Raw genomic sequence first — 23,960 nt, 5'->3', positions numbered from 1 at the left:
ACGTTGATCGCGTCAATTTCCGGCCATTTTCTGGTTTGATTAAAGAACAGTACTGCGCATGCACGATCGATGGCCATGACTTCCATTCATGAATTCATCGTGCATAAATTATCTCGGCACGAGCAGACGAGTAAGACTCGAACTATGATCGAAATAAACTTCAAATTAATGGTGAATAGCATCATAATTACTCATTCGGTTTCATTTTGGGGGCAATAGAAATCAAGTAAGTAGTAGTAAAGTTGGACATTACTGATATTTTGATGATTGATTGTGTAAACCAAACGAATCGGCCGGCCGACGTATTTTTTTTTTTTTTTCGATGCACCGATTTTGCAAAATCTGCACCGGTGTTCGATGACATCGATCGAACACCGATTTTAAAATCGATTCGACTCAGGCTTAAATATAATTATCTTTTAAATCTATCTGATCACCATTTTCAAGACTCATCATCATCACCTCCACTACCACAGGCAGGTGCATCATCCTCCTCCCCCTCCTTTCCATAATCTTTAGTGTCATTAATATCTTCATTTACATCTCTGACACCATCATCATATTTCATGACAGATATGATAAAGAATGAATGAGTTTCCATAGTTTGCATGCAGTATCAATCTGATGAATAGTCAGAATGGCACTACATGGACTATGCCAAATTTATAAAACTTATAAACCCCTAGAAATGCATAATTCTTCCAAAGTGGTTGCTGCTGACTCAAGTAAGAAACAAGGGATCTAATAAAGAATGAAGAATCTAATTTCCTTAGACTGAAAATAACGATAAATATATATTAATTATATTAATAAGCTAGAGCAGTTTTAATTATGTGCTATATAAGCACCAATTTATCATTATTATGATTTCTTCTTTTTTTGTTGATGATAACATTTAATATGGGTCCAATGGGCAGAGAAAAATGACTGAAAGAATTTTTACTATAAGCAATGACTATTTGTAACGTCATGTTTTTTCCACATATAATGATGCTGTTGGAGGATTTCATGATGTCATTTGCTATAATTAAATCTCACTATGTGTGCTGGGTATAAAAAAATATGGTTCAAGGTTTCAAGGCACAAGAAATTCTTATAAAAAGGATAACATACAAAATAAACTGAGGTACGTGTCATATATAAGTTGCCTTATATATAAAGGCTTTCATTTGTGAGTCACAAGCGAGTTCATTAGTGTTCTATATTTAAAAGAATAATTGAAAATATTACCCATTCAAAATCTATAGTTTCTTTAAAGGTCAAGTCCACCTCAGAAAAATGTTGATTTGAATCAATAGAGAAAAATCAGACAAGCACAATGCTGAAAATTTCATCAAAATCGGATGTAAAATAAGAAAGTTATGACATTTCAAAGTTTCGCTTATTTTCAACAAAATAGTTATATGAACGAGCCAGTTACATCCAAATGAGAGAGTCGATGATGTCACTCACTCACTATTTCTTTTGTTTTTTATTGTTTGAATTATACAATATTTCAATTTTTACGAATTTGACAATTAGGACATCCTTGCCTGAAGCACAAAATGTTAAAATAATGGAATTCCACGTGTTTAGGGAGGAATGAAACTTCATTTCACATGACAATGACGAGAAAATCAAAATATTTCATATTTCATATAATAAAATACAAAAGAAATAGTGAGTGAGTGATGTCATCAACTCTCTCATTCGGATGTAACTGGCTCGTTCATATAACTATTTTGTTGAAAATAAGCGAAACTTTAAAATGCCATAACTTTCTTATTTTACATCCGATTTTGATGAAATTTTCGGTGTTGTGCTTGTTGAATTTTTCTCTTTTTATACAAAACAAGTTTTTGTTGGGGTGGACTTATCCTTTAAACATTAAATTTTCTAAGTGAGGCATGTGCATGACCTAGTTTTGTATTAACACCCGCTTTGCATAACACCTGAAATCTCAGACGAAGTAGGATTCAACATTTTACATCCAATTTACTGACTCATATGAAAAAGTTATCCTCCATTAACCGTGAAAAGAGTTCTTTCATAGTACAGTAAATATCATATTAAACATTATGATTTGAGATTAATTGATCTTTCTCCATTTTTTTATTAAATAAGCTTTGCTTTTAAGGTAAAGGAAAGAGATTGCAGTAAATCCTGATTTCATGAGACAGTCTGTAAAATCAAGGTCAATTGTCATCACATCATAGTAGATCTAGATTTGGTTTATTATATAAATACAACTCAGTGATATCATGAAATCTAAGCTAAAAAGTGACCATACAAGGAGATCACCATCACAAGTAAGCACATGTGGGACACTGTATTATTGTTTGGAATAAAAACCCAGACAGTCAGGTGAAATGCCATGCTTATTTCATCATCATTCGGCACATTTTTTATTCATACATATAAACTATTTGGAAACATTTTATAAGATTCTGTTCGAACTCATTTCAGATCATTACCACAACTGGCATTTATCAAATCAGTTTGATTAGAAAACCACAAATTCCAAATCTACTCACTAATGGGGCGCTGCAAGAAACTTGCGATAAATTGCAAGTCTATTTTCGTTCCCAAAATCAAGCACATGCCGTGCAATTGATTGCAAATTTGCGATTGATTGCTAATCTGCTCCATGAAACAATGAGTGTAATCTGATTGGCTATAGTTAAAAGTGATCAATCAATTGTAAAATTGCAACAGAATATTTGCGATTGATCGCAAATATATCCTTGCAAAACCCCCTAAGTGTCTTTGTGATCTCATTTTTTATACAGCAAATCACCGTCTTATTCTTTGATAAGTTCTTCCAAACAATCAACATGTTTTTAATCCTTGTTTTTTTTCTCTTTTCACGCAAGCTATTTTATTACCAAGTTTGAATTCTCATTTAGAATATTGTTTTTATGTAATATCTATGCATCCTACCTGTATATACTTGCTATTTGCTGAGAAGTCAAGTTGTATTACAAAGCTAGAGATGCCTTTACAGAAGCCTGCCCTCGACAGTGCAGACCCTGCGCTGATGTCGTAAAAGTCGACACTGCCATCATCTGATGCTACAGCAAGGTATTTAGAGTCTGGGCTAAACCTATGCAAAGAAATATGGAAATTGTGACATAATTTAAAGAATAACAATAAAGTCAGTTGTATCTGATCATGGCATGATATTTCGTTATCATCATCATGTATAGCATTCAAAGACCTTTTATACCACTGTTTGGTATTTGATACTATTATCATCATCATGTTTATTTATCACTATTACAGTATTAAAAAACCAGTGTGTTGGCTCAGTTTGTAAGGTGTCCATCTCACAACCGGGAGGTAGGGGTTCAAACCCTGGCCGCAACAGACCAAAAGACGTAAAAATATGGGAGTTGCTACTCCCCTGCCATTCAACATTTAAGGGGATAGCGCCTCGTCGATCTGGCGCTGCACTGTGGCTGCCGAGCCCACGATCAATTGAGCAAAAATAATTTTTGGAGCATTTTTAATTCAGATTTGTATTTTAAACAATAAAACATGGACTATCATTTTCATAAAAAGTGGCATTTCATAAAGCTGTTTGTAATGCTACGCACATCTTTACGCAAGATGTTTCGGTGCCAAGCAGATAAAAAGGGACTTTAGCACAAGAAAGGGTCACCACTCAAGCATAGACTCATTTGCAAATTCAAGCTTCACTGATGAACAGCTTTATGAAACAGCCCTCAGGTTTTGTTGGGTCTCCCACAGGATTTCATTCCAATAGCAATAGTGTAACCTCTCTCTCCTTACTACATTACCAAACCACCTAGTCTATGTGTACCACTCAAGTGGTGAAATAAAACCAATAAGAACTTCAGGGTCTGGCTAAAAATAAATATTGTAAATTATACAATCAAAATCATCCTTGCTTAACCTGATGCTCTATCCAGGACATTTTAGCTTTATATATGTAAATGAGACAGGTTAATTGAATAGTTCATTCATTTATATACCAATAACAGATGGCATTGGCCGTTCATGTACTACAAAGTTTCTCCTGACACAACTGCATTTAATGAAAGAAGTGTTATACTTAATGGACACACATCAACGTAAATCCATTCGAAAAAGATAATTCTACAATGTCTAACATGGAGTATTCACACAAATTTTCATAAACTCTTTTTACCATTCCAATATCTGAAATAGGATAATTTAAAAAAATCTAACCATATTTAAATGGATTTTATTCAAATGAAACTTACAGAAATAGGAGTAACTTGTTGCAAAGGGTCATATTGCCGGTTCCATCCCCCTAAATAACTACCTTTCCTATCAAAAAGGATGTTTGACATATTGTACTTACTTGATGTCTTGAATAGCTTTACTCCTGTCCCTCTTCCTTCCCCACATCTCAAGGGTAGCTACAGTCAAGATGACAAACTCTCCATTCTTCAGACCAACTGCTAGCTTCTCACCATCAGGACTGTATGCTATTGACCTGGCTGGAGTACCAATCACCGCCTTGTTCAACATTTTCTATAAGAGCAAAAAAGAGGTAAATATATATCAAATTTACCTTGTTACAGCCCCAACTGCATGTTTTCTTTACCTTTCTTAAAAATAGAAGTTCAGGAATAAAAAAAAAATAACCGTCTTTTGGAAGAATGTTTCGATGCTATGTACCAATATATCACTCGGAAACCACAAAGGGCTATCAACGTGCAAATGAAAATGTTTTAAGAACAAGAGTTGTGTGTGAAAGTGAGAGTGGGAGAGGAAGGGTAGAATGAGGGGAGGAGGAGACGGAGGAGGAAGAGGAAGAAAAAGACAAGGTGGTTCATGAACCACAAGTCTCGCTGATTCTGCGATCAATGAAATATGCAGCATGATCTTTTGACCCCTACATGCCCTTTGATCCCATCATCCTCATGAACACACATGTGGTATTACCCAAGGATCATTTGTACCAAGTGTGAACGTAATTGATGCAGAGATAAAGAAATAAGAGCAATTTGAACAAAAAACTTGATCGTTGACCCCTTCATCCTCAACAGCACATATGTGGCATTACCCAAGGATCATATGTACCAAGTGTGAACATAATTGATGCAGAAATAAAGAAATGAGACCAAGTTGAACAAAAACTTGACCTTTGACCCCACCTTCCTCGACAACACACATGGTATTACCTAAGAATCATGAAATTGTTGCAAATATAAAGAAATGAGAGCAAGTTTAACAAAAACTTCAAAAAAGGATGAACATGACCTTATATGATTTGACCCCTAAATGACCTTTTACCCCATCACTCTCATAAGGTCATATGTGGTATGATCAAAGAATCATTTTCAGATTCAGATTCAGATTCAGTTTTATTTCCAACAGAAATAACAAATATTGATACAAATCATCTTCATAGATTATAACAAATATTTACAATACATTAATAAAAGTGATAACTAACATATAAAAATATAATACAAAATATTTTATAGACAAATAATATATAGTTAGGATAGAAAAAAAAGTATCTGTGGAAATGGGGGATTCACTAAAAAGCATAGCTTGTATAATGTGAATCCCCCTAAAGGAAGAGAATAGAGGAGAGAGGGAGAGAGAGAGAGACGCAATGGTTGCTATTTGCCTACGGAGATTTACTGAATAGATTAAAAAGAACAGGATAACTCACAGAACAAGACAAAACGAAAAAATAATAGAATAAAAAAAAACAAAACAGGACGACAAAAGGAGAAATAAACGTAAAATCATTTGTACCAAGTATGAACACAATTGATGCAAAAATAAAGAAGTGGGATTAAATTGAACAAAAACTTGAACATTTTCAAATAGACCAACAGTAAAGGTGATTACTAGGTCTCTGCTAAACTTCGTTCAGGCGAGACAAAAAAAATGTAAAAAAAAATAGGGGGTAAAGAAATGTCTGGATCCCTTTTAATCGGTCGTCTTACCTTATTAGGAACATCCCATATCCTGATAGTAGTATCATCACTAGCTGATGCAAATACTTCCTTGGTTGGATGAGATGCTAAACCCCATAGTTCTCCTTCACCATGACCTTGACTTACATTGGTTACGGTTCCTTTCTTTTCATCAATCTCAAATATCTCACTCTCCTTAGTGCCCAGCAAGATCTTTCCCTATCAAGAGAAATTATATATTTCGGCTTTCATATTTTATACCAAATACTGCAGATTACTTAAGCCTGTACATGAATTGATAGAACATGCACACACCAGCCTAGCTTTTAAGGTACATGTAGCTAATGAAATACAGGTCATTCTCTTGTTCTTGCTTTGCTACCATCAGGGTTGATTTCACCGATCACCATTGTTCTGTCTTTGTGCAATTCTATTAATTATATGTCAGACTCCTCTATGTGGGAAATTCCCAAAATTCTTCTCTGTTAATAATTATAATAATAATAATAGTAACTTTTATTTAACCAGAGTAGCCACTTCAGTTGGGAAACTGCTCTACCAGCAGACCCTGCATAACATAATATGTTATTATTACCCTTCTCCAATCTAAATGCTGATAACATAGCAAGAAGGCAGAAGGTTCCATTTTTATAAGTCTTTGGTATAACTTGGCAGGGAATTGAATCCATGACCTCCTTTCATGAGTCAGGCGCTCTACCACTGAGCAACCATGCCTGGTTGAATAGTTTACCAAGTTCATTTGAAATGTTGTAATACTCTGGAATTATCATGGCTAGACAATGTAGAACAAATCTAGACAATAGAGGTCAGATATGCTTATTTTATGGCACTGCCCCTATGCAGAAATAGAAGGATTAGAAAGAAGAAGCTGAATGGAATTTCAACTTGAAGCTAAGTAAAATGGGTTCTGATTTCTGTTCAGAATTATATTCATTTTCTATTCCATTCTTTTCTTTGTGCCATTTGTTCAGAAGTTAATTCTCAAGAATTCAGAATTATTGTTCAATGGGATCTGAAAGAAGTGAAGATTTTTAAATGTATTTAACATGATTTATAACTTTATTCAATACTAATCAAGTTAAAAGAACCATTCAATCAATAAAAAACTTTTAGCATAAGCTGGGACACATTAACTAATTTTGGATGAAATAGTTGTTTTTCTGATATGGTTTCTTCATTTATTGTTGGCTTTTAATTTTCATATGAATCATAAAGTGCATGTATGAAAAACAAATAGTGTACAACTCATCTGCAAAAGAGAGATAGTTTCATGTACGAACATACCTTTGCCCGACAGACACTCTTAACAACATCCATCTTGTTTCCTGTACTCAGTTGAAAATTTCTACATTTCTTCATGTCTTGGTCCCATAACTTAACTGCATTTCCGCTACGTCCACTATGTAGGAAAACACAAAAACACAGACTTCTTTACAATTATCAAGGCTAAAATTGCATTTCAAATACAATGTTTTCTACTTTATTTAACTTTTTTAATTTTTAACTTATAAAGAAGTGCAATACCCACAATGGTGGAAGCAAATAATAGCAAGCAAAATGGTTTGCCCACCCAATAATCAACCCAGTAAAACATGCCCCATAGTCTTGATGAAGCCAAAAGGTATGGACAACTTTACATTTTCCTTCTAAAAAAAATTGCTGACTTACGCCTTCTCCTTGCCTCCCGAGACTATAAGTCCATCTTTGAGAGTTGTGTAGAGGGTGAATACTGCATCCTGATGAGCTCTGGTAACTACTTTAGTTAGCATATGACCCTTCCATACATACACATCACCACACATAGATCCTGTGTATGTTGTATCATTCTATTGCATGAAGAAAATACACATACATAATGATACATACAGATATATTTCTTTTCCAATGAAATGTGTAGTTGCGCATCACTCCATTTTTTCAAAGAAAGTAATGTTTATCATTATAACAGGGGAGAAAAATATAAATCTACCAGAATTAACTAATTGAAAATACAATGTTCTACAAAGTCTTAGCATTCGAAATGAGCACTAATCTAAAAAAAATAATAAAACCAAAATTAAAATAAAATCACAAGGAGCATATACATTATCAAGTAAGGAAGTTAATAGAGAGGAGAAAAAGAATTAGCAAAAAACATACAAACAAATAAGTAATAAGATGAACAGCAGAAATATTTCTGGATTAAGCCTTTCAAAGGATGACGAATGATGGATGAAAAAGTGTCTTCATTAGACTCTGGACCACAAATGAGAACAAGGTAAGGATGGCCCAGAATCCCCATTACTGAATGCCCAGCGAAAAGGTACTAGGATATAACAGTTCTGAGGAAAAGCAGAATGAGTATCATCACAAATGACCCACTTACTGCTCCGAACGCTATTGAAAGCATGGTTTGCATCTTTGATTCCTGTGAATTGGTAGCAGATCTCTTGAGTAATCCTCTCTTGCCCAGGAGTTGACTACCTGCTACAGTCCAGAACTTGACATGCTTTACACCAACAGTCACAAACTGAGAATCAGAGTCTGGTCTGAATTCGGCAACAAAGATTCTCTTTGTGTGTCCAACGCCACTGGCAATCCTAGTACCTATCAGGGTCAACAAGAAGTAACCATTAATGATATATTAGTTATATTCTTTATGGCACTCTATCAAGATGCAGTCTGACATTCCATATCATAGATTATACATATAGATTATTCTCATATAGAGTAGATGATATCCAGTTCAGACATACATTGCCATTTTAACAGAAAACACATATTATATACTGCTTTGTCTCATTTTGTAAGATACTCAAAACAGAGGATTACTATTAGTTATTATTAGTTTTGAAATTACTCTAAGATTAAATGTAAATTGCATTTACCATCTTGCCACCTCCAGACTGCAAATGAATGGTTCTTGTCAATGCCAACGGTCAGAAGTAGCTTCCCCGATGCACTGAAGTTGACCGAACAGACACCTTTGGTGTGGAACCCTCGTATGATGGACAGCGTTTCCTTTGTTTCTGCATTCCATACATTGACCGCTGGTGTTTCACCTATCTGACCCGTCGCAACCACGTTGGGATACTTGGGGTGCTGGTTGACAGTCAGGCATATGATGTCATCTGTATGCTCAAGGTAAAAGCTCTGGTTTCCTGTAGGTCAAAGATCAGAGGTCAAGTTTGGATGTCAAAGGAATGAGATCAATCAGAATATAAGTGACATCGATCCCTAAACTGAACTGCAAACTTTTTTCTAATCACTATGAAAACAAATCAAGGTTACCCTGCATTCACAAGATATCTTTATTTAAAGAGTAATCAATCATAATAAAAACCTAAACTAATGAAGTTTTAATCAAGTCTTTGTTTTACAATACATCATTTTCTAAAAGAAAATTAATTTATTGCAGAAAACGTTTTGTATGCATTTAATGATCATAATTACTGTTCCAAAACCTTACTAAATCTAAATGGTGCACCCACACACATGATCCTCAAAACAAACAGGATGAGTAAACTACACACTATAGAAACAACAAACAAGAATTCCTTGCTGCTCCAAATTAACTTGAGAAACAAGTGTAATTGTTTTCCCTTTTACAAATTGATTCCTACTTGAATTCCTTTATTTCACAGAAAAAAACCAAATGCTTCAATGAGACATGATAGATTAACAATCATACTATTGCATTGGCATCTATGTAAATGACAGTCAATTTTTTTTGCTCTTTTACAGGGAATTATATTTGTGTTATTTGCTTCCTATTGTGAAAGTAGGGCAGTATGTAAGCATAGGAAGCTTACCCTTTTCAAGGTTTTGGACGATGCCAGCTCCAGCTGCATGATAGACGATATCAGCACCATCATTGAGGTAATGGAGGTTGTTTCTACAATCAAAGCCTCGATAGCCATGGATGTGCTGAAGTACTAACTCCTGAAATATGTAAACAAGTTTAAGAGTTAAAACAGTAACTACCATATTACTTTGAGTATTCTAGGGTAGTACAGCATATATTTCACAACATAATTTCATATCTTACATTTGAATTACAGATCATTTCAACAGTCTACGGTTCAGTTTAAGTCAGTACAATTCAAATTTCAAACTTTACTTCTCAAATTTCAAGAAAATATCTGATCAATATAATTCATATTGTTAAAGCGATGAGTAGTCAATCTCTTAAGAAGAATTCATTAACAATACTTAAAATGTGCTACCATTGGCAAAGAATGAATTACTTAGAGACAGCCTTACTTACCTCGACTTTGCCAGGCCTTTTCCTCTTGCCTGTATCTACATCACTCTTCCTAACTTTAGGAGGCCTGGCTGCTGCCCTGCTTACACTAGGCCTGTCATGAAATTAAAATAAAACAAACAATTACTTATCTGTACTAAAGGGATTGTCAACAGATCCACTAAAGAAATATTTCAAGATACAGTCAAACATTCTTACTTAAACTAAATAACTTTGGCACTAAATTTGGAAAAAAAATACCAAGAAATTTCAAGAAAATGCAGCACAAATCAATCAAGTGTTACATAAAATTCACACCCCAAGTATTCTAGTTGTTCCTTGGTTCATGCATAATCATATAAACTAATGCTTCATTATACAACCTTCCCAGATTCATCTTCTCCTTTAAGTTATACTTACATATCATCATTCTCTACATCTTGTAGATGAGGCTTGACTCCAGCCATTTCTCTCCTTGGACTCGTGTACGTCTTAGCTGAATAATCCATGTCCTTCTCACGTTGAACATCACTGTCATAACCTGTGCAGAATAGAAAAAAAAAATAGTGTAAAGAGAGCTAGAAACATAACGATGCTATCATAACATTCAAAGTGAATGGGAATGTCCATTCAATAGAAAAATTGTTGCATCCATCAAACTTCATGCTGCAAGTTACAGAAAAAAACTGAAGTACATTAATTTGTTCCATTCGTAAATTGCACACTTCTTCAGTAGCATTTAGGGGGTTAACGAAAGTTATATGAACGTCAGTACTAACTTCATTGTCAGCTCTAACAATTTCAGTAAAATCATTGATATTGATTGGCTGAGAAGCATTGGTCTCAAGACTGTTGACAACAAACACGAAACACCACCCAGAACAAGAAAAAAATATGAGAATGTAAATAATAGTCAATGGGAGTGGCCTTCATCTCATACGGTAGATATATGAGTGTTAAGAATAAGTGTCAAATCAACATTTTAAAAGAAAATCTTAGGCTACCATTACAGCAACATTCATAATAATTAAAGTACCAATATCTTGTGCACTGAATGAATTATACAAAATCACCTTCTTCTTCAGAGTCTGTGTCGGAATCATCGCTGTCTCCACATGCGTTACTTTCACCAACGCCCTCTCGAGACCAAACCATGACAGAGGTATCGGCACCACCAACAGATATCAGCTTCCGATCATCATGTGACCACCTCACATTGGTCACATGGGCACTATGTCCGACGTACTTCTTGAACTTTGCATTCTTCCCCTGGTTATGATATCAATACAATATGGAGTTTGAATTGTAAAAGTGAAATACAATCATAAAAAGGTGAAATAAAATAGGCGACAAATACTATTTACAAAGAAGAAGTTTGAAACAAATCATTTCATAAAGGTGCTCATTTAAAACGTTGCATTACTTTTTTAAACACATGATTTATAATCTTGAATGATTACAAAAGAACTCTTAGCATTCATCAACTGATACATTCATGTGAAAATCATTGATATAATGCAAGTACAATAAGTACAGCATTTACAATATGCGTTCAACACATATGATTGTTGAGTTGATAATGTTGGACCATATATATGTCTTCAATGCCTTTAAAAACACAAAGCAAAGTCAACCACTCTTAAGTTTTTTTAATGATCGCCTTGTCATGAAGATCCTTTGACAGATAACTTACCACAACAGGCCACTGGAACAGTTTAACATATCCAAAGTCATCTCCCGTTGCAAAGGTCATACGGTCATGTGACAAGCATCCAGCATTCACATCGGTCACATCACTCTTAGCCGGCCAGATACCAGTACAGGTGTGTCCCAGGACGCAGGTCCAAGATGCCCAGTTAAGACGTTCTATCTCCATGTTACGTATAGCGTGCCTCTTGCCTCGTGGGGCTTCAAAAAACAGCTGCTCCTTGGCACCGGAATTAGACATAACAAGCTTCCCTACAGAATGAACATAATCAATTAATTAATAATGAAGAGCATATATACTCTCTGTCATTTTTACCTTGAAAGATGGTACTAGATGGAACACGGAACCTATAAAACCAAACAATCCTCAAGCAATCTTGATCAATTCACATCAGTAATTTGTACAATAAAAGGTCACAGTATCTTCTGACTTTGCAAAAAAAGGACAGTCGGAGACAAGGGAGAGCAGTTCACACCATCTCTGGATAATAAACTTGTGCTTTATTTCTATGAAATGAAGTAATTAATATGCAAATCTACACTTAACTTTCCCCTACATCAATGCATAACAAATAAATAATATAGGATTTGTATAGTGCACATATCCACCTTGCTAGGTGCTCAAGGCGCTCCTATATTACCCCGGCTAAGCTAGTCTACCGATTCTGGTGCGTACAGCTCTTTGAGATTTACTTCCTGCCGGTAACCATTTACCTCAATAAATTTATTGCTGAAGGAAAACACGCCATGGCTAGTATTCGAACCCACTACCCTCTGTTTGAAAGGCGAGAGTCAGAAGCACTAGACCACAACGCGCCCATAATTGATGGCTATAAATATCAGACCTACCTGAACCATCCCAGTCTGTATGTGTGATATAACTTGAAGATCCTTTACATGTACCAACCCTCTTGCTGTTCATTACATTGTAGATGTCCACATAGTTGTCGTGGGATGCTACAGCTAAGTATTTACCAGGATCTAAGCAAAAAAAAAAGTGGCAATTATGAGTAAATAAAAAAATAGAAGATCATAAAAAAGGAATAAACATCATTCAGATATTTTCACATGTGCATTAATACAATGTAATAAGAAACATTGATTTGCATAAGCTTCTATAAGATGAATCCATCATTAATGGCTATAGAAAAACATAATTCAGTAAATTTATGATATACAGCATATGGCTCAGCAGCTTGCAAGTGACTTCCCAAAATCAAATCTAAAGAAAGTCATAACTCTGTACCCCCCCCTCGTTAAAATCACTTGGTGGACCTCCTAAACAAACTTACAACTCAGATATCTTTGAATGTAATTTCATTTCACCTTTATTTTATGGATTCTCTCCCTCTATTAAAAGCACTGGTTGGATTTTCAAAACAAACATACAATTTCAAGCATTACTTCTTGTTTCATAGAACAACTTGGTAGCTGAATCATCTAGGACTGTGATCTCAAACTAACTGTCTAATCTGTGACTTTAATTTCATGAAAAACACTTAAGTGATTAATTCATAATCAAATTAATAGATGAAGACTGTATTTCAGACACAAGAAATCAAATGAACCACCTTATGGCATACTTACTAGGTGAGAATTTGATGTCAGATATTTCTTCTTTTCTGTGATGGAATCCAGCAATATCATTAAGAGTTTCACTGTCCAGTACAGCAAAACTACCTACAAAATATCACAACAAAAGAGTGATTTAGTATGTGGTATTTTAACAATTACATCAGATATTACTTTTTCCTGAATGAAAATAGAAATAAAATACTGACAATTGTTAATTTAAACAACAGAACACAATGAGAAAAATGGTTACAGGATTCTGATCACATTGGATGGATTCCAGTCTTCAGTATGACCAACTCGAGTCTTTTCCAGAACTAATTGTTGTATCAACCGCAAATCCTGTAATCTATTTCATAATTCTATGTTCTATGGACTATTGTTCTCCATTCATATAAATCATTTTTTTTTTTACCAAGGTTGGAACCCCCCCAAGAAAATTCAAATTCATCTATGGCAACTCACCATCTTTGTATCCTACAGCCAATCCCTTGCCATCTGGAGAGAAATCACAACACCTCGCACCAGTCTTTAGCTTCCTAACATTCAGAAGCTTGTTGGCTTCTCCAATGTCCCATAGACGTAACGTCTGGTCATCACTGACCGTCGATATGATATCCTTGGATGGGTGAGCGGCCAAACCCCATACCTCACTCTCCATGTGACCCTAATCAAACACAAGGTTTACGAGACAATAGAAAGCATTGCTAGAGTGTGAAGTTTTGAATATACTAGAGATCTGAATTGTTTTTCAAGACAATTTACAAATTTATGTTGGCAATATCTTGTAAGCATATTGATAGACACTGACAGGAAGCTCAGCGACTAAAATTCCAACCATTTCAAAGATTTTTTTCACATCGCTGAATAGGAGTACAATCTCCAATGGGCAACAGAATGTCATAATTTCACAAAGAACAAAAACATTTTTTGTACCTCACAGTCTATGCTCCATTTCCTCAATTCGATAACAACACTCACCCAATCTGATAAATAACCTTAAAACTATTTAAATGGAAACTGATATCGTACCTGGACGAGTAGTTTGATAGGTCCACTCTTCTCAATCTGTAGAATCTCACTGTTTTTGGTCCCTGCTAGAATGTGTCCATGTCCAAGCACTACTGACCGTATGGCTGGCATGTCACTAGTCAGCGTACCATGAGAATCGTGAGACAGGCTAGACTTCTTGACAGCGTAGGTCTTGAGACACTGTTCAAAGGCCTCATCCCATAGCGCAATCATACCATCCTTTCCACCTGTCACAAAGCCCTGGAGAAACGCAAAGAGAGTGCAATGAATATTGAGTTCCCAGTGGTTTATAGTGACAAAACAGTCCTACCAAGTATCTCTTAAGTCATTTTAGAGCTTAAACAAGACACCTAATCATAATCTTTGTTCATTAACATGCAGGATAATTAAGAAAACTTTCATTTCTTGTTTCATACATTGTTTTTGGATTTTTATATTCTTTTGTGGTACAGATTCATTAATCTATATGTATACAACATGCACGATCATTTTCTTTGCTCATGTAATTCCTGATAAAACAGTCAACAGTAAAATTTTGTACTCCAATAAAACAAATTACCTTGTCCAAGGAATGCATGGCAAAGCAGGGGCCATCATGTGCTTTGACTGCCCTTTGTAGAGTGGTACCCTGCCAGTGGTATATCCTACCATTAGCACCTCCAGAGTATGTCATCTCGGGTGATCTCCCATAGCAAACACACATCATGGTGTCAGGCTTTTCAACATTACCAAAGGTACCACGCTTTGAGGTGAAGCCACCACCTAATAGAAAACAAAAGAGGGTTGATAGATTATTAACTATCATATTGCAGAATTACTTTATTAAATAACACAAAATATATTGATTATCAAGCTGAGTTTAACCACAGCTATTACTAATTCCCTTTTTCCTTAATCTTCATGAGATTTTACTTCTGAAATCCTTGCAAATGTGTAAGTGTATGTTATATATATTATACGAACGTTCAGCCGTTGATTCAATGCTCATTTCACTGAGTTACAGAGTGGCATAAAAATGAATCATATAAATATCTATACTTCTTCTTGTGACATGAATGCAGTTACACTTCACCTACATACTTTAGATACGGCTATAAAAAATCTTCACCATGATAGAAATGAAGAAGCACAGGCTTGCAACACAAAGTTCAATAATGGAACAGATAATTGAATTAACATTTCATAAAAATTTAATAAAATCAAGCACAAAAACAGCCATATGATTATAAACATTGTATTATGGAGCTCAGATCTTTCACATACCAGCTAGAGTCCAGAATTTGATGTGTTTCATTCCAACGGTGACCAGCTTATCATTATCATGAGCATTCCACTTGATGACAAAGATCTTGTCTTTGTGTCCTCTCGTTGTGGCTAGCTTTTCACCTTTCTTCCAGTCCCATACCACGATGCAATGATTGTCATCGAGACCCACACTGGCTAGCTTCTTACCGTCAGCTAAGAGTTTTACAGAAACAAAGATGTACGTCATTTTGGTTTATAGCTCAATATTAATGTTACATGTAAGTCATCACAATTGAAACAGATTCAGGTTTGTCATTCTCATCATTTGAGACTTTGAGAATGCACAAAATCCTTGATCAATAAAAATGTGATACAGATGTAATGAAATTCATTACTTTATAATGACTGAAAATATCGCTCTAATTAATGCAATAAAAAGTCAAAACTCCTGTCTAAGATAATTCCTTTACACAAAATTGTAAAACAATTGGAACCCATCTTTAGAGTTAACCTGGGCTTTTGTCCGACCTAAACGATGATTTTAGTCCATACCCTCTGAAATGATAAGTTTAATCTTTCTCATATACATGAAAAATAACTCAAATAATTAATTGACATTAACTTGGTATTCATGTAATCCTATCCTTCATTTTGAGGAATCTATTAACCAAAGAAATGAATCGATGTTTACTTGGTGAATGAATGGTATGTGGTTTCCTATATACACCAGAATTAAGTTAATAAATGCTATGAGCATACTGTCTTTCAGTAGAGGCATAGAAACCCAGATCAATATTGTAACTTGGAATTATTTAAATATTTCATTCAGAGATTAAGGATAAATACCTGAAAAGTCCAGAGCACAAACTCCTCTCTTGTGCTGTCCCATTAAGAGAGCAAGTGGTTTCAGTGTTTCACAATCCCAAATATAGATAGATGGATCTCTGCCAACCTATGAGTTAGTAAATAGAAGTAAAAATAGAGATGCACATCTACTAATATTGTACTATTTCCATTGCATAAACACTGTTTTGTTGAGAAAATAGTATTTGAACCCCTATGCTACAAACATTAAATATGGGGTAAATTACCCCATACCACCCCCCCCAAAAAAAAAAAATTAGTTTCAAAACTAGAAAGTCATTTCAATGTCACAATTTGATGGACAGGATGCAAATTACATACACAGGTCATGCTTTCCTGAAATTTACACAAGTATGTGGAATATTGACATGCTTGTAGATTACAGGAGGTGTGAAATATACAACAAATAACTTGAGTGTAGATTTTAGTCCACTTATAGTAAACAAAGAGGAATGGGATTTACTACCCACCATGACATCATGATCAGTAAGAGTTTGATGGCTTCTCAATTTCTTTATATTTTATTATTATTCTTTAATAAAAGACTTGATCATATTGAGACTAATATTTTAGCAACATTTTGACCAGTCAAGATAGAAATCATGTATCATCATATACCCTGTAAAATACAGAGCAAAACATTTTTTTTCATCCATCCCTTATTATATATTCCTGACTTACAGCTGCTACTGAAATTGTATCAAATTCTGTCAGAATATGATTTCAATTAAAAAATAAAGGCTACTCTAACCACATCGCAGGTCTGGCTCAGGCAAGTTGATTAATTCTCTTCCGATCAAATATTCAATTCATATTCTTTAATAATCCTAAATGAAGTATTCCTACCTGTCCAGTTGCTACATAATCTTTGCGTGGATGAATACATAAGCATAGAATGTCATCAGTATGTCCGAGAAAGAATCGTTGGGAGTGTGTCTCACGATTATAGACAATACCAGCTGCTGCAACATGAAATACAACCTCTCCTGCTTGAGTGTAGAACAGGTTGTTACGACAATCATACCCTCGATAGCTGTGAAGAAAGCACAAAGTTTCATATGGGCGATGATTGGCATAAATTTTGTCAATAAATGATTCCATATTTACATCATTCTTCTTCAGTCTTCAAAGGGCTCTGTAGGTTATCACGATAATGTACTGGTGTGCACATTATCACAGGCATGGAGTACTATTCTGAAGATGTATTTATCAAGGTTCTGATTTATTCAAAACATAGTCAAATAACTGTAACCTTGTTGATGCAGATTTTACACTTTCCAACATAAAACTCAAATATGATAAGAGCATAATTATGGAGGTGTTAACTCAAAAATCTATTTTCTTGTCTGGATCTTTTTATATATCTCATTAGGTTGGGCAGGGGCGGATCCACGATTTTCCAAGGGTGGGGGGGGCACATCCTCACTTTCAAAAGGGGTGGGGGATGGCACCCTTGAGTTAAAGAGGTATATTTACATCACAAATTTTAATTATGGCTCTGCCACCGAGGTTGGGTATAAAATAGTAAGTAAGCAATGCCATATTGGCTACAAAAATGATCTTTTGACATAGAGTTCTAACATCACCCATACTATTTCAATAGATTCAAAAACAAAAACAGCAACTACCACTTACCCAATATTAAAACAATAACACAAGTTGGTGGGGCTATTTTGGACTTCAGTGAAATACTTGGTATTTTTTGCACACCATTGACATTCAAAATGTTACAGAAGCTACAGAGGAAAACAATGCCACATGCTACTCACCCATGAACAAAGTCTAGCCTCATTCCTCTATTCGGGCCATCTCGTCTCTTCTCTCCCGTAGAATTATTGGTCTTGTTCTGTCTCTTGAGTTGGTCCAGGTCTTCCTTGTAAACAGCCCTCTCGTAGTCTATCTCCTTCTCCTTCTCGATGTCAGAGTCGAGATCACCAATATCAGACATGTCTGAATCGCTGTCCTCACTGTTTGAATCCATATATCCTGTTCCAAGATATAAATGTAAATACATATGCATGTATATCATATACATAAAATTCAATACAAGATATATTAATCAATCTAAAATCGTAAAATTGAATTGAAGCACATTGATAACAAAAATGGAAAAACAAGTTTAGCATGTCATTACAGTGAAGACTTTTCTTGAATCAGTTTAATAAGAGTTAAAGACTTTCCTACATTTGTACGTAAAGACCATCAAAAAATCCTTTATTAAAACCCAATACTGAAGTTTATATAAAGTTGGTCCCAAGGAACCATCTTTAACCCTGTAAAATCCTACTATTGTACAGGTACATAACTAGCTAAGAAGGATAGGTGTGGCCTTCAAGGTAATTCAGAGTAATTCAAGATGATTTTTCACTAACCTGTATCATGGCCTGTACCAAGGTCTTCATCAGGCTGAACACCCTCAGGGTTATACCTCCATAGAAAGACAGCATGATCACCACCTCCTACAGACACTACATACCTCCTATCATGGGTGAATCGCACATTGGTCACATGGGCAGAATGACCAACATACTTCCTAAACTTGGCACCTAGATAAACAAGGATGGAGATAAGTTGATTAAACAAGCTATTACAACATGAAGCACCTTTTATGTTTGAAAAAAAAAAATTTGCAAAGTCTACTAGAATGATAAATGTGTGTGTCTAAACCCCTACATGTATGTGTGGGACCATCCTGAAGTAATTTGTCTGTTTTCTACTTCATATGGAAAGTTGTAAAGCTTTTAATTTATCGATGCTTGGGTGTTCCTGAAGTGAAAGTAAAGATGGAGAAATATGGTGGTCGGACAGATACACAGTTCAATTATTTTACAGAATTAATCAAAAGCATGAATAATGATTTCGATTGGTCTCATGAAAAGCAAAATCAAACATCATCATCATCAACACTATCATCATCACCATCATTATCATCTTATCATCACCATCATCATCATCAACACCATCATCAACACTATCATCATCACCATCATCATCATCTTATCATCACCATCATCAACACCTTCATCATCATCATCATCATCATCACAATCATCATCACCACCATCATCTTAATAATCAACATCATTATAATCTTCACAATCTTACTGGTAATCCTCATCTTCATTGTTATCAGGTACCATCAATGTTAGCACAATTATCATTCTCATCATTAATATTCATCATTTCTAAACACACATCTATTTGGAGCCCAGCGCTGAAACATTGAAAACTCACCTCGTTTCAATGTAGGGAATCTGAAGAGTTTGACAAGGCCAAAATCATCTCCCGTCACCATCACCTGTCCAGCATAGTTTGCATCTACAGCATTGACATCATTGGTGTCGGAGTACTTAGGCCAGATACCATTGGCTTCCGCCCCAAGGACAGAGGTCCAGGAGTACCAGTGGATCTGTTTGATCTCATCTCGATTAGTTACATGCTTCCCACCTACCACACGAAGATGTCAAAATCGTACAATAAGTGAATTTTTTCTCTATCATACCAACAAACTTGAGAATCAGTGAAACATGTAATGTTAAAAAAAGACTTTAAAAGTCAGATGTAGGTAGTCTATATCTGGAATTTGTTTTTGTAAAATGGTTTGACTAAGATTGAGGGACAGAAAAAAAAAGATGGAAGGCCTAAGTAACTACCACTTTGCCTATTATTATCTATAGCTCTAAGCATAACAGTTTGGTGATAAAGTAGATTGGCTCATAGTTTAAGCATAACATTAAAGCTTCTCTTAACATGTAATCTAATTTCTTCTTCATAGTGGTGTACAGCTATGGTATGATCTGACCAATGCTGTGATGTCATATGACGAGAAATCTATGTGCAATCTTTCAATCACATCTAACTATTTGCAAAACAGCCCCCTGAAATCAGTCAACAGGATTGTTTTCCTCACCAGGCATCTTATAGATGAGTCTCTCTGCAGCTCCACTGTTAGTCTGAAGGTACTGACTATCCTCTGACCAATCCAGATGAGTGATGAAACTACTGCTACCAGAACACTGGCCAACCTTCTTGTAGCGTTGCTCTACAGCATACACATCTACAAAGTTATCATTAGAACCCACAGCAAGGTAGTGACCCTCGGGGGAATACTTCATCTCGTGAAGGACCTCCTTGCGATCCTTGATGTGGATGATTTCTGAAAGATCTCTGTGTAATAATGGTGGAAATGTAAAATGCTTCATTGTAATCAGCATAAAACACTACCAAAATGACGACATTCATGGTCAGAACGGAAGAGTATACAAATGTGTATCTTTCTCCTTATAAGCTCGGTTGATTTATATAATCAGTTTTTCATTAATATTGTAAGAGGTTTAAAGAAATCACACAAATAATGAATATGACAGGGAAAATTAAATAATATCTTTAAAACTACGATTCCATTGTTTAAACAACTGTGTATTCATACTGACTATGTAGTACATCTCATTCAACTTCTTAATTTGTGTTGTCAAAAAGAATATTTTCTTGAGGCTACGGTACTTTTATTTCAGCATCTGGATACAATGATATTAGTTAAGGCTATGCAATTTCTGGGCTATACTATCCAAGTCCTTTGGAAGCACATAGAGGAGTTATGTCATAATGTGATGTGGTCTATAAAAGAACTGTGTAATATTACTATAATAATTTTTCACTGCAGATATAGGTTCCACTGTATAAATATTGTAGCAATGAGTGAAATGTTACGCGCCTCGGAATAGAATATTTCTAGATAGATGGCGCTATATAAATGCCTATTATTATCATTACTTCAAAGTCTGTGAATGCAGACTTGGGATTGATTGAAGGAGGGGTCCATTGCATCACTCACTTTGCTTTGAGTACTGTGAAAGATCCATCTGACATGCCAACGGCAAGATGGCTGCCATCATGGTTGAAAGCTACTGATCTTACATTATGCTCCATCTCTGTCTTCTTCAGTAACGTCTTATCTTCACTGTTCCATATCCTGTTCAAAACAAGGTAATGTGCTCACCTTTAGCATTTTATGAATCTACGATTGTTATAACTTTATTTCTAATGCTCTTTACAACAAACTGCTCCATAAGTTGGAGGTATAATATTCAAACTTATTTGAATGAACATGGTAGACAATCCTGAATATGAACTATCACTTTAACACCCCCAAAAAATTAATGAAATAATAACAATGACAACATCACCAACACCACCACCACCACCACCACTACTACTAATAATAATAATAGTAATAATAAAAATAATATTATAATGATAATAATAATACTAATAATAGATAAATAAATGAATATCTATTCAATTGAATCTAAAATATAATAATCAGAATAATATGACATGAAATAAATTATGCTGCATTGACAAGTAATAATATGCCTAGACAATGTTTACACTCATCAATATTAATGCATATTGAGAAAATTATTATATCAATGAAATTAAATTTAACCTCTTGTCAGGTGCACACTGGTGTTATGCCCTTGAATAGAATCAACTAATTCAATAACAACTGAGAATATCCACCTCATAAAATGTACAGCATACCCACATAAATCTAGAATGTTACTTCAATGAAATGGATAATTAGTTAATCATTACTATAAATAGACATGGAGCCTTTATCTGTAACCTAAAATAGTTTATGTGAAACTCATTTTTTATAAACGAAGTATCATACACAAACACAGTGATAAAAGGACAGGGTAGACTTTTTAGTAATGTTAAAAGCAAATATAAAACACTGATTTATTGAACATTAAGGTTAAGATGGAGGAGTAAATGAAGACAATTTTGATGGTGACTGCCAACTCTGGAGGTGGTGACAGGCATTGTGAAGTTAATGATGGCGATGATGATGTTTATGTTAAAGATGATGATGATTATGATGATCATCATGTTCATGAGGAAGATGATGATGATGACAATACAAATAAAAATAATACTGATTATAATGATGGATATATCTTTGTATACCAAACACAGCCTACCTATATTGGTATCAATGCTAGTTTTTCTATATAGGGCCTTTCAACATTATTGTATTTAACATAAAAATTACCAATGACTCACCTTACACTTTGATCATCACTGCCAGTGGCAAAGATTGGTTTCTTTGGATGTACTGTGAGTGCCCAGAGCTCTCCCTCAGCATGACCTTGAACCAACACCTTAGGTTTATCTCTCTCTCGTACAAACACCTCAAGGATCTCACTATCATGTGTACCAACTAAGATGTGTTCACCAAGCCAGTGAACACTACGGATAGAAAGACCTGTAAAACGCAATATCATTTTTGTTTGGTGGGGGGAAGAAATGCACTATATTATATTTTCTATTCTAGTCCTGGCATATGAAATTACATCTTTTCTTGGTATAATACCTTATCATTAAAAATCAAAGCTCAGCACAGCCATTTTTGTATAAATTTCAAATAATCTATATTCAAACTGAGTAAAAGGCACTTAAAAGAGAAGGGTCTATGATAAAGATTTTAAATATTTTCTTCCTCCCTCTTCTCCCCTTTCCTATCTCCTCCCCTCACTACTTCTGTCCCTCCCTCTTTCACCTTCCTTCTTTTTATCCATCTTTTCCCCCTCCTTTCACACAATCCCTTCCATCTCTCCCCCTCCCTTCCCCTGGCATACAATTCCTAGATATTAAAAGAGAGAGAGAAATTTGATTTAACAAGTCATATCACTTTTCACATTATAGCATCATCACTTAAGGATTAATTTTGGTCATTGACATGCGACTTACATGTAGTTTATTATGACGTCATTGAGCGTAATTGTGATCTATGGTGCGCATCACATTGCTTTCATTGTTGTATGCGTTGCATATTTCACGCTTTTGCGCATGCGAACTAAACTGTTGAATATGGTCTCATACTCAATGGTAAATTTTGAACAGGTGCCTATGGGATATTTGTCGGATTTCAGTCATTCTAGGGATATGCTCTGATACTGCAAAGGCAATTGATGCAGACCAAAATATGCCTTTTTAATGTATGGCTAAAATGCTCTATGTAGATGATACTAGGGTATATTACCTGGGTATCCTTGGTTGGTCTTATGTAGGTCTATCTTAGTGATATGTCTGAAATCTGGATCCCATAGGCAGAGGCATCCGTCTTTTCCTCCAGTCACGTAGCCTCCTTCAGCAGTATCCATTGTATAGATGCTACCCTGTGTGAAGATATTGAGACCAAACAGACAAAAAAATAAACAATTCTGCAACCAAGTTATGCAATCACCGCTCACTCAATAACGAATTTGAAAAGCCTTCACAACAGTATTTGAATATGTTTAAAGACCGTGGTTCAAATCCATAAACCTAATTTTACCATACTTACTTTACTTACATTCTTACCGACTTACTTATTTCCTAGCTTACCT

General features: G+C 35.1%; 1 protein-coding gene across 1 annotated transcript in view; it reads right to left on the bottom strand.

Annotated features, from left to right (window-relative positions):
* Window positions 1–23,960, bottom strand: part of LOC121418800 (echinoderm microtubule-associated protein-like 6) — a 43,968-nt gene that overhangs the window by 8,391 nt on the left and 11,617 nt on the right. The window contains exons 5-31 of the mRNA XM_041612945.1: window positions 23,615–23,750; window positions 22,636–22,837; window positions 21,401–21,538; window positions 20,477–20,733; window positions 19,801–20,013; window positions 18,939–19,112; window positions 18,336–18,552; window positions 17,413–17,599; window positions 16,549–16,654; window positions 15,721–15,915; window positions 15,017–15,219; window positions 14,458–14,697; window positions 13,891–14,092; window positions 13,441–13,533; window positions 12,703–12,834; window positions 11,840–12,105; window positions 11,220–11,415; window positions 10,567–10,687; window positions 10,171–10,261; window positions 9,716–9,845; window positions 8,792–9,064; window positions 8,290–8,510; window positions 7,593–7,750; window positions 7,209–7,323; window positions 5,934–6,122; window positions 4,328–4,500; window positions 2,920–3,082 (exon numbers count right to left, since the gene is read on the bottom strand). Coding sequence (XP_041468879.1) covers window positions 2,920–3,082; window positions 4,328–4,500; window positions 5,934–6,122; window positions 7,209–7,323; window positions 7,593–7,750; window positions 8,290–8,510; window positions 8,792–9,064; window positions 9,716–9,845; window positions 10,171–10,261; window positions 10,567–10,687; window positions 11,220–11,415; window positions 11,840–12,105; window positions 12,703–12,834; window positions 13,441–13,533; window positions 13,891–14,092; window positions 14,458–14,697; window positions 15,017–15,219; window positions 15,721–15,915; window positions 16,549–16,654; window positions 17,413–17,599; window positions 18,336–18,552; window positions 18,939–19,112; window positions 19,801–20,013; window positions 20,477–20,733; window positions 21,401–21,538; window positions 22,636–22,837; window positions 23,615–23,750 — 4,791 coding nt within the window. The remainder of the gene's footprint in view (window positions 1–2,919; window positions 3,083–4,327; window positions 4,501–5,933; window positions 6,123–7,208; window positions 7,324–7,592; window positions 7,751–8,289; window positions 8,511–8,791; window positions 9,065–9,715; window positions 9,846–10,170; window positions 10,262–10,566; window positions 10,688–11,219; window positions 11,416–11,839; window positions 12,106–12,702; window positions 12,835–13,440; window positions 13,534–13,890; window positions 14,093–14,457; window positions 14,698–15,016; window positions 15,220–15,720; window positions 15,916–16,548; window positions 16,655–17,412; window positions 17,600–18,335; window positions 18,553–18,938; window positions 19,113–19,800; window positions 20,014–20,476; window positions 20,734–21,400; window positions 21,539–22,635; window positions 22,838–23,614; window positions 23,751–23,960) is intronic.

Source organism: Lytechinus variegatus, chromosome 7 (genome assembly GCF_018143015.1).
Source record: "Lytechinus variegatus isolate NC3 chromosome 7, Lvar_3.0, whole genome shotgun sequence".
Classification (NCBI taxonomy): domain Eukaryota; kingdom Metazoa; phylum Echinodermata; class Echinoidea; order Temnopleuroida; family Toxopneustidae; genus Lytechinus; species Lytechinus variegatus.
Note: the sequence above shows the minus strand (reverse complement) of the source record. Positions and strands in the feature narration are given on the sequence as shown.